Genomic DNA, 11,497 nt, shown 5'->3' on the forward strand with positions numbered 1-11,497 from the left:
TACCGTATGTTTGGGGGTAGCAGAGACGTACAGAAAAAAATTATAAATACATTCATACAATTTCAATGTACTAAACATAGAAAAACATTACTCCACAAATATAATCCTACAACTCAACACGTGCACACGCGTGTACATTTGTGTGTGTGTGCATGATGTGTTTGATGTGTGCGTGCGTGCTGGAGAGAGAGGTAGGATAGGAGAGTGAAGTGACTTCACCCTCTGGATGAAGAGATGTTTGTTGGAGCCTAATCCTATAAAGAGAGGCGTTTCGGGAAGGGTGGTGGGAGTTTATTTAATGAAGCATGTCAATAGACATGGGGCCGGGGGGGAGGAGGGGGGGCTTTCAGTCTCACCAATATCCCACACGTAACCTCCCGACCCTGGCCTCAAACACAGCTGTCACCACAGTACAACTTGAACTGATTTGGGAGCAACATAAAGGAGTCGCCGGTGTCGTCGCGTCACAAGTGTCTGCAATCGTGTCACGAGAAGTGGGAGGTTTGCTGTGGAGTGGTGTAGATTAAAAAGGTCACATGTCATCAATGACCTCTCCTTCCCTTTTTCCTTCTAAAAGGCTGGCTCGTCTCTCTTAAATCCTCTGAACTTGGTATACTAATATGTATTTGACCGGGGTCAGCGCTGTACTTGGACCACTCTTTTTTCCCCCTCTCTACAACAACAGTACAATATTGACTCACTGAGTAAGAATTAGTCACATTTACTGGTACAGGGGGGGGGGGGGGGGGGGGAGAAAGAGAGGGTGAGAAGAGGCAGATTGTGAGGAGATTGTCCGTTCAGAGATCCAGACCAGCTCAGCGAGGGAAAGAAAATCTCCAACTCTCATCATCTCCTGTGCCTTTGAGCAAGGCAGACAAATGGCTTTTCAAATATAACGGTTCCATAACCTGGAACCCAAAAGGCCTGTGAAAGCTTTATTGTTGTTTCCATTATAATCAGAACCAGGGAGGTATTTCATAAATAAAACAAATTAAATAAAGCAAAATAGCTGATCTACAGTAAAAGCTCACAACTAAGCTTGTGAGCCAGCTATTTTTTAGAATACATTTGAAAGTGTCACTTCGGAGTTCTGGTCCCATGCAATGCACATCTCAGGGTTAGAAGACACAGGTTAGTTTTTTTTAACTAACCCGTGGCACTAATCTTTGCCCATATCCCATTACAACACAACAGTGGTCCCCAGGTTGATCCTTAGTCAAGGTGGTGGTCCCTGGTTCACAATCAGTTGAAAACCCCTGTTGTAATGGGATATGGGCTAAGATTAGTGCTTTCGTAACACTTGTTATGGAATGCATCCCATGTCTTATACCGTTTCTTAAACGATGGTCCACGGACTTAACTGATATACAGTACTGACACATGTGGCCCTATATCTTGGGCGTGCCTTAACCTTTATCCCTAAACTGTTTTTTTCTCCATGTTTTACTATCTTGAAGCAGATCTACATCCATACATTATGGCTATTATCGGCTATTTGAACTATTTTAATAATAGTAATAATAGTAATAGTAGATTATATGGGCACATTTCCTAATAATGACTGGTACACTTCACCCTTCTTGAGATTCTAACTGCCTTTTCTGTGGAATTTCTTAACCTCAGACTTCCCAGTAATTCTGATAACATTTGATTTGATTTGATTTGATTTTTGATTATCTTTATTTTGAAACCTTCAGGTAAGACAGTCAAATAAGAAAAAAACAATATATATATAACCACAATGCATGTATATTTCTTTTTTGAATGAAATAAGAAAAATTATAATGACAACAATGTGATCATAGGTCTTGCACCTGAAGTTCAAAAAGGAGTAGGAAGAAGTAAAAACTTATTTACTCCTACCCCCATCAGTAATTGCAATAAACATATAATCCAAATGTAACAGCATCCATACATACATACACACGTACATGTGTCCATGTGTATGTAAGAACAATAAATGAGAAATCAAGTATAATAATTAAGAAAACAAGTATAATAATTAAGAAATCAAGTATAATAATTAAGAAATCAAGTATAATAATTAAGAAATCAAGTATAATAATTAAGAAATCAAGTATAATAATTAAGAAATCAAGTATAATAATTAAGAAATCAAGTATAATAATTAAGAAATCAAGTATAGCCCGAGATAATCAACGTGCCTCATCCTCCATTCTGTAATAGTTAAGTAAATCATTCTTGTACATCCTCTTAAATTGTACAATGTTGGTGCTTTGTTTGAGCTCAACAGCCAGACTATTCCACAAATTGACCCCACAGATTGTTATACATTGACGCACTTCCACGGAACAGTGCACAGACGTTTAGTGCACTGTTCCGTGGAAGAAAATACAAAATCTTCACTTTGCTACATTACTAAATGCATGGCCAGGGACCACATGCAATACCTCCACGGACCACCAGTGGTCCACGGACCACCTGTTGAAAACCCCTGCACTAGACTATTACACAGTTCCCAGGTGTTTAACATATAGGCCTAAATGGATGAATGTAAAGCAGCTTTACATTCAACTACAATATACTGCTAGGCCTAGCTAGCCTGTCTCAAGGTTCAAGGGTATTAGAGTGTTTCCCAAGCTTATCATTATTTTCCCTGGCCCTATCGTTCGTAGGCCTGATATGGAGAGCAGTCTATAAACACAACATGAGATATATCGGTCTAAACACCTGCACGTGGCCAGAGCTCGGGGTCTGTGGAATGTAACATATGAGCACTGTTTAGTGTTTACCTATAATGTGCTGTTGCTACACTTTACAAAAACTAAATCCCACCTGTTTGAAGTGAGGGGCGCTATTTTTATCATCATACCTCATCATACATAATTCATCTCATTCTGGCCAATCACAATTTCAGTCCTCACTTTTGTCTTCAATGTTTGTGTTTACACAGACCCTCAAAGCTGGACAATTGTAACTATTGTAACTAGCTGGAACCCTCACTAAAAACGCCGGGACAACGCTCCACACGTCCCAAACTCTTCTCCCTTCTGGCTCCAAAACTATGGAATGCACTTCCCATTGCAATCATAACTACAGATTCACTCCCAATCTTACGCCGCAGTCTGAAAACGCACCTCTTCAGACTCCATCTTAGCCCTTGCTGTAGTACTCGCCCTACTACTGTACATGCGTATGCAAAGGCTCAACTTATGTATCTTAGATAACATTTACATTTTATGTAGACTTATAGATAGCAGTCTATGTAGACTTATGTAATAGCACTATATAGAATGCATAGTTTCATAACTTTCATTATATAGATATTCCACTGTTAGGTTCTTAGCTTACGTATGATTCTTGATAACTACTTTGTATATGAATTGCCAGCCATGCTTTTTTGTTCTTGCTTAATGTAAATCGCTCTGGATTAAGAGCTGGTGCTAAATATCATTTTATAATTGATTATTTACTTATGGGGAAAGTGGGCAAGACCTTTGGGCATGTAGAACATGACCTGTACTTGCCTCCCTGCTCACACACGCACACACACACACACACACACACACACACACACACACACACACACACACACACACACACACACACACACACACACACACACACACACACACACACACACACACACACACACACACACACACACACACACACACACACACACACACACACACACACACACACACACACACACACAAGCCTGTTTATTGTGACACAACACAACACCCAGATGGCTGGAGGCGGTGTATGCACCGCCACAGCGAGGGCCAGTGAGATGTACCCGGCCCGCTGTGCGAGGCTCATGTCCCGGCCACAATCATATTCATGTCACACCTCCAATATTTAAAAGCGACGTTGGCACTAGCCGTGGAGGAGTATGAATTGACTTTTATAGAGCCGAACTAAAGCCAGGACGGCGACCATTCCCGAACGGACTTTTCTTCGGCACAAAATAGTAAATAGTAGTAGTAGTAATAGTAGTAAAATAGTAGTCGAGTAATGAATCTGCCCTTAAGCCGCTCTTGTGATTCTGTGGAATTTATTCTCCTCCGACTTCCCAGCAACATTCGACACGTCATCATAAGTCACCTGCAGGTAATTTTGTGTGTTGTTTCTCAATTAGTCTTCACTTTCCTACATTACTGAATGCATAGTCAGGGACCACATGCAGTACCTTCACGGACCAACAGTCGTCCACGGACCACCAGTTGAAAATCCCTGTTTTAGACCACTTGTATGTTTTTGTAATCAGAGGGTTGCGTATGCTCAGACACTCAGTTCCCGACCCTGACTCTGCCTCAAATACAGGAACACATTTCAAATTGGGCACAGAATGTGTTACAAGATTACGTATATTAACGTATCTCTGTACATCATTAGGATATCATAATCATTATACGGTCAATTATAAAGGATAAAGGTCAGGATTTATTACAAGTTGTGAAACATTAATGTCAACCTATTGTCCTGTACTGTCCTTGAGAACATAATGATCATGATTACAGAACAGCAGGCTGAATGTTCACTTGTTCATTCATTAGTTATGTCTTCATTAACCTTTAGTTGTCCAGGGCAAATCATTGTGTGCAACACCATGCAGAGCGGCATGTTGTATGTTGGCTATTTTCTAGGGGTGGGCAAATTCATGGATATATCACGATTATTAATGCCACCATACTAAAATCGAATCGCAAAGTTGAAGTGTATGATTGAACTTTTCATGGTCTATATTGTTTAGAATTGTTTTCAAATGTTCTAGTATAATTAAAGCAAAGTAACTTGGGAAGAAAATCGCAATAAATTGCAATCTAATTAAGAATCGAAATATGAATCGAATCGGCACCATAGGTATCAATTGCGAATTAGGACTAGGAGGTGAGTGAATTGTCCCACCCCTACTATTTTCCTTAACTGTAGCTCCATTTTATTTTCTATATTTTCACTATAGCTGGTGGTTTCCCGAGACCTATAAAATTATCTAAAAGGTTATTTAGATTTTAAATGATCTACTTCCAGTACATAAAAAGGGGGTTCTACCTGCAGAACAGTGATGAAAGCATTTCCAGATACTTCTAAAGCACTTACTTCTACAAGACATTTGGCTCTGTTCAACCATCATGTTTCTACTGAAAAGCAGCTTCCTGCCCGACATTCACAGCTTGCGTCAAGCAAGGATAAATATTTAACCCATTGCATAAATTACTGCGCAATACTTTTAAGACCCGGACCAACACAATTGCCATGCTTACATCAGTGTAAGCAGGTTCAGACCAGATGGGACAAATTATCAGTCATTTCATCATATTTACGACCAATAGCTGGCCATTAGTCACCAAGTAGGAGGTCAAATATAAGCTGCGCATGCGGTGCATTATTTCCTGCTTCATTGCTCAAGGGAGGAACAGTGCTGTAGGTTACTGCTCACCTGGAGCTGTGCTGCGCAGGCAGGAGGCAGTAAACATTTGTCTCACAAAGGCTCTGAAGCAAGAAGGTGCTTCAGTGTTTTGAAGTGAATACCACAGGTAAAGTACCTCCATTAATTTAATTGTTGTGGATGCAGATCGACTGATGCAAGGGACTGACTAGAAATACAAATTCATCGTATACTAATACAAATAACACTAAATACTGTTGGATAAATATTCGTTTTTGACAACTGTAACCCTAGTCTCCCAATTTTAGGCATGTCAATATAAGCAGCAGAGATTTAGATCTTTGGATTTTGTTGTGGTTAAACCAAAGTGAAAGGCAATGGGAAAACAAACATGTATGGGTTAGGATATGGGAGGATATACATATCATAGCAATACACATTGCCACCTGAGCATGGGATAGATAAGTGTAGAACTTTGAAACAGACGTGGGAGATAAGGAGAAGAACCCCTCGTACAAAAAGGTTGATAATGTGATATATACTGTGCAAAGTGTGCATGTGAAGGAAATGAAATTATACATTAAAAACTGGTCGAAATTAGTATTTCTTCCAGCTGTGAAGCGTATGGGGCCAGTGGGTTGAGGAAAACTATTGCACTGGACTTCTTTCTTCTATTTACTGATATGTGTTTTGCTTCTGCATGTTTTGCATTGTTTAGAAGTAAAGAGGGAAAGTTAGGAGTCTTTTTTCTAATGTTAGTATTTTTCTAGTGCAATCTGATCTGTGTGGATCAGCATATATGCTGTATATTGCATAGCTCTACTTTCTAGAATGTATACTGAATCTGTGATTACACGACACATTTAATGCTAATTTTGCATTATTTTTGTATTTTAGAGTGCCCTCTATCCTAAAAGATATCTTGTATCCCTCACTTTTAATTATATTCACTCATACGATTTGTTTCTAGACTGTACAAATATTGTCCAGATACTCGCTGCATGTTGTAGGCAGGTTGACACTGTATACATATTTTCAGTCTCGTATCCACTGTTGATAGGCTTTTAGATGTATCCACTCGTAACCGATAGACGTGGATGAATGCATCACTGGTGATAGATTGTGTATTTATACTTAGAGACTCTATTCATAGAATATACATTAGAAAATGTACTGACGACTGACATAGAAACATAGCTTTTTTCAGAAAACTGTCAGGATGTAGAAGACATTTTTAGAATCTGATCTCAGGTCAGAATGGGTTAATATCTCTTGTCACTCAGAAGGTGTAGATCCCCATCATATATTATCTTATCATTGTGTTTCAGCAACGTCCAGCCATGAGGCTCCTCTGTCTTGTCCTCCTGGTCTCCCTGGGTCTGTGTGCCGGCTCCAGGGCCCGAGACTGGGCTCACCACGGCGCCTCCATGTTCGCCGACCTCAGTGTCCGTGAGATGAAGGCGGTGCGCTCCTACCTCCACGGCCTTCCGGAGCTCGGGCTGACCGACGCCCGGAGCAACACCCTGAAGAAGAACAGCATCCTGCTGATGGAACTCCATCTGCCCAGGAAGCACGAAGCCCTGAGGGCGCTGGACCGCGGACACGCCAAACCCCAGCGACAGGCCCGGGTCGTGGTCCAGTTTGGGAATCAAGCCGAGCCCAACATCACGGAGTACGTCGTCAGTCCTCTGCCGTACCCCAGGTCCCATGAAGTCAAGACGTTCAAGGGGAACAGGCCCGTCAAATTTGAGTCACGACCCATCACTCTCTCAGAGTATGACCACATGATCGCAGTCCTAGAGAAGACCTCGACCATGGCTCACACGCTGCTGTTTGAGACCACCGGAGGGTTTTCTTTCTCAACAAACTGCACCGACCGCTGCCTGACCTTCTCCGACATAGCCCCCCGTGGCCTGGGCCCAGGCGAGAGGAGATCCTGGGTGATGCTGCAGAAATTTGTGGAGGGCTATTTCATCCACCCGGTGGGGTTTGAGCTTCTGATTAACCACCAAGACCTGGACCCAGAGAGGTGGACCGTTGACAAGGTCTGGTACAATGGCCAGTACTTTGACAGCGTGGAGGAGCTGGTGAGAAGATACGATCTGGGAGACCTGGAGAAGGTCAAGCTACCCGACCACGACGACAACGACCTCTACTCCACCTACGTCCCCCGCGGCGACAGCAACACGGCCTCAGACATCCACGGTCCGAAGCTCGTAGAGCCTCAAGGGCCGCGATATCACGTTGACAAGAACTTTATTGAATACGCCGGATGGTCTTTCGCCTACCGTGTGCGCTCATCCGCTGGGCTGCAAATCTTTGACCTCCGGTTTAACGGAGAAAGGATCGCTTACGAGATCAGCCTCCAAGAGGCTGTGGCCTTCTATGCCGGAGACACGCCTGCTGCCATGCAAACAAAGTACATCGACGCTGGCTGGGCCATGGGCACCTCGGGCTTTGAGCTGGCACCTGGGATTGACTGCCCTGAAATCGCCAAATTCATAGACTTATACCACTACTATGACACGGACAAGCCTGTGCACCAGAGGAATGCACTGTGCGTCTTTGAGATGACGACGGCGTCGCCCCTCAGAAGGCATTTCAATTCCAACTTCAAGGGGGGATACAACTTCTACGGCGGTCTGGAGAACACCGTGCTGGTGGTACGGACGACCTCCACGGTCTACAACTACGACTACATCTGGGACTTTCACTTCTACCAGAATGGCGTGATGGAGTCGAGAGTCAGCGCCACGGGGTACATCCACGCCACGTTCTTCACACCCAATGGACTTAACTATGGCACCAAGGTGTATAACTATGTGCTGGGGAACCTCCACACACATCTGGTTCATTATAAAGTGGACCTGGATATTGCTGGTGAGTAGTACTGTACATTTGGTCACTTGTGCTGTTAATAGCAGTGATTAAAAGCAAGCAGTAAAAGCAATAATGCCTACTGTATTTGCAACAACAATATTTTTCATATAACCCATTTGGATAGCATAAAAAATAAACCGTATCATCCCTATTTTCGGGAATAGGTGAACGTTCTGCAAAAAATAGCAGACCTACAGTAGAAGCTCACAACGCGGCATAATGCAAAGCGTGGTGAGCACGCTTGGCTATTTCTGGCGAAGAGATTTGGTGAAAAGGGAAAACAACCAGCCAAGTATAGACCCTGGCAGACAGTGCGTTGTGTGGTTAAACGGGAATGCAAGGCTTCCCATCAGATAGAATCACCTCTGATGTTTGTGTTTGTTATTATTAAAAGAAATGTTGAGGGTGTATTTGGGAAGGAGACATTTATTGTTACGGCAAGGGAGAGAACGCTAACAAGGTTCCACTGGCTTGTGTTAGTGACATTGCAGATAAGCTGGCATTCTGTACTTTAAACCATCATCAAAAGTTGGACTGTGGAAAAGGTCAATATTGTACATATAATTAACATTATATCTTAAGGCTAAGCCAAAAGAGTACAGGACAGGGTTAGGGTCAAGACAAATGAGTGAAAATGTCAAAATGTGAAAGATGTGCTAAAGTAATCTAAAAAAAGATATATCTCGATAAATTACCTAGAACTTGACACGCGTTTTCATTTGTGTTGTGACTCAGGTCGGGAGAACAGCTTTGAGTCGATAGACCTGAAATATGTCAACTTCACCAATCCCTGGAGCCCGGAGCACCGTGTGGTCCAATCACAACTCCACAAGACGCAGCACAAGACAGAGCGCTCTGCCGCTTTCCGCTTTGGAAAGAAGTTCCCTCGCTACGCACATTTTTACAACGCCAATGAACAAAACAAGTGGGGCCACCAGAAGGGATATCGCATCCAGTTCAACTCCCATGCTCACAGTGTGTTACCCAAGGGCTGGAGGGAGGAGAATGGAATCAGCTGGGCCAGGTAAATAAATAAAAATACCTGCCCCTCGTACTTATATTGCATAAAGCAGCATAAACGTACGCATGCTAATGTGTGAGTACACGTGTGTGTGTGTGTGTGTGTGTGTGTGTGCGCGCGTGCCTGCGCGTACAGTATGTCTTTGCCTGATCCATCAAAATGATTGATTGTGTCAACGCAGGTACCCTCTGGCAGTGACTCGTCATAAAGACAGTGAAGCCACCAGCAGTAGCATTTACGCCCAGAATGAACCATGGGAGCCAGTCGTGTCCTTTGAGGATTACATCCGGAACAATGAAGACATCGTCAATCAGGTAGCGCCTTTGTAACAGACCGTGCACAACACTCATTGTTCATGTGATGACAGTGATGTAGCTGAAACCGTCTGTCCAGTTCAAAATGCTAGGTTGAGGGTACTTTCACGTACAGACGCCAGCCACCTCCCAAGTTTTGAAACAACCTGAACTTAATGGCACAGCTCCTCTGAAATGAATTCCGGTGGAGTGAGTGGACCAAATATATATCCTAAGCAAACAAGGACAGTGTCATATGTAGTTATCTGGGCTACGGGCAGCGGTGGCTCAGGGTTAGAGTGGCCGGATGGTAACCGCAAAGTTGCCAGTTCGAACCCGGGCTCCCCCAGAGTCAGTGACGAAGTGTCCTTGAGCAAGACACTGAACCCATTTTGCTCGTGATGTGCTGGATGGTGCATTGCATGGTTTCCGCCGCCATCGGTGTATAAATGTGTGTGAATGGGTGAATGTAATGCAAAATCTACGTAAAGCGTCTTGGGTAAAGGCGCTATATAAATGCACCATTTACCATTTACATAGCCCAGGGAGTGGTCAACGCTGCAGTGTTGATAAGACTGGTCTGGATGATGGTGAGCGGAAAAACATAGTGTGCACATCAGTAGCCTGATTCCCCTCATAACTACATTTTATATATATTTGATGCAAACTGTATTGTAGGACTGTCACACTAACTAATTGCAATGCAGTGCTAATGACATGACAAGCCAACTACAGGAGATGTCAAACAACTTCTAAATGTACTTCTTTTTTCTTTCTCTCATGAGGTGTTTTACACGTCAATACATGTGTATTGATTTCGAATGCCATTGTTTCTATTGGGAATTAAAAAGGACAGTCAGACAATTTACATGTTGGCGATGTGCGAATATGCAAAAGCCAAACAAAGCCTTACGTATATGCGGCTGCAGACTCCTGTGGGATCACATCACCCCCTGGCCTGTAGCCTATATTAGCCTCCCTGCATCCAGTCAGATTACAACCGGACTTGTCATTGATTTTTCATTTTTAAAGCCCCAAATGGTCTTGCACCACCAACCCACATTTGAGAATTATTTCTTCCCCTCAACAACCCTAGGCCACTGAGATGCTCAAATCAGAGGCTTCTCAGGGTCCCACAAACCCACCTCAAAAAGCCTTCTCTGTGGCTAGTCCAAAAAGCCTTACACTTCCTGTCCGATCTGCCCCTTCTCTCGACACTCTTTTGCATCTCGCCCATGTCCCTCGTTTTTATCCATGTTTCCTTTTGTATATTTGGTGTTAACTAACGTTGTTTAAATTCTCTTGTTTAATGTTGTCTGTTACATTTGTTATGCCATTTCATTATGCTGTTATATAATAACGTACAGCACTTTTTTAATATGCTTTATAAGTTGACCTGACTAAAATCATATTAACCAGGATAGTAATTTGCCATACATAAAAGCATATTGTGCGTTGAGCCACGCTCAATTACTGGAGGAGAAATCATGAGGATCACAATGGAAATACGTGTGACTTTAATCTTACAGCCTCCACAGTACTATATGTGTTGTTTTTTTTAATCTAATAAATGAATTAGATTAATACAAATCAGCAAAGAGAAGATAGCATGATATGCAAGAAACGCAGACTATACACTATGTAAAATAACTAACATGTTTGCATTTGTGTGCATAGGACCTGGTAGCCTGGGTGACAGTAGGATTCCTACACGTACCTCACTCAGAAGACATCCCTAACACCGCAACGCCAGGCAACGCCGTGGGCTTCTTCCTGCGACCTTTCAACTTCTTCGACGAGGACCCCTCGCTGGCATCCAAGAGCACCGTCATTGTTCGACAGGACCAGGACGGCAAACCCAAGGTTCAGAGATGGACGCCAGAGGTTGTGGGTCACTGTGTGTCGGACAAGCCTTTCTTCTTCAATGGCACCTACGGAGGAGTGTAA

At 43.0% G+C, this 11,497-nt stretch overlaps 1 protein-coding gene across 1 annotated transcript; it reads left to right on the forward strand.

Annotated features, from left to right (window-relative positions):
* Nucleotides 1-6,696: 6,696 nt before the first annotated feature.
* On the forward strand, nt 6,697-11,497 carry aoc1 (amine oxidase copper containing 1; the record flags this gene model as incomplete). Its single annotated transcript, XM_080793466.1, has 4 exons — nt 6,697-8,236; nt 8,972-9,260; nt 9,439-9,571; nt 11,228-11,497. 4 exons carry the CDS (start codon nt 6,697-6,699, stop codon nt 11,495-11,497), a joined length of 2,232 nt encoding a protein of 743 aa, XP_080649592.1.

The sequence above is a fragment of the Protomyctophum bolini genome (genome assembly GCF_963924005.1).
Source record: "Protomyctophum bolini genome assembly, chromosome: 21".
NCBI classification, from domain to species: Eukaryota; Metazoa; Chordata; class Actinopteri; order Myctophiformes; family Myctophidae; genus Protomyctophum; species Protomyctophum bolini.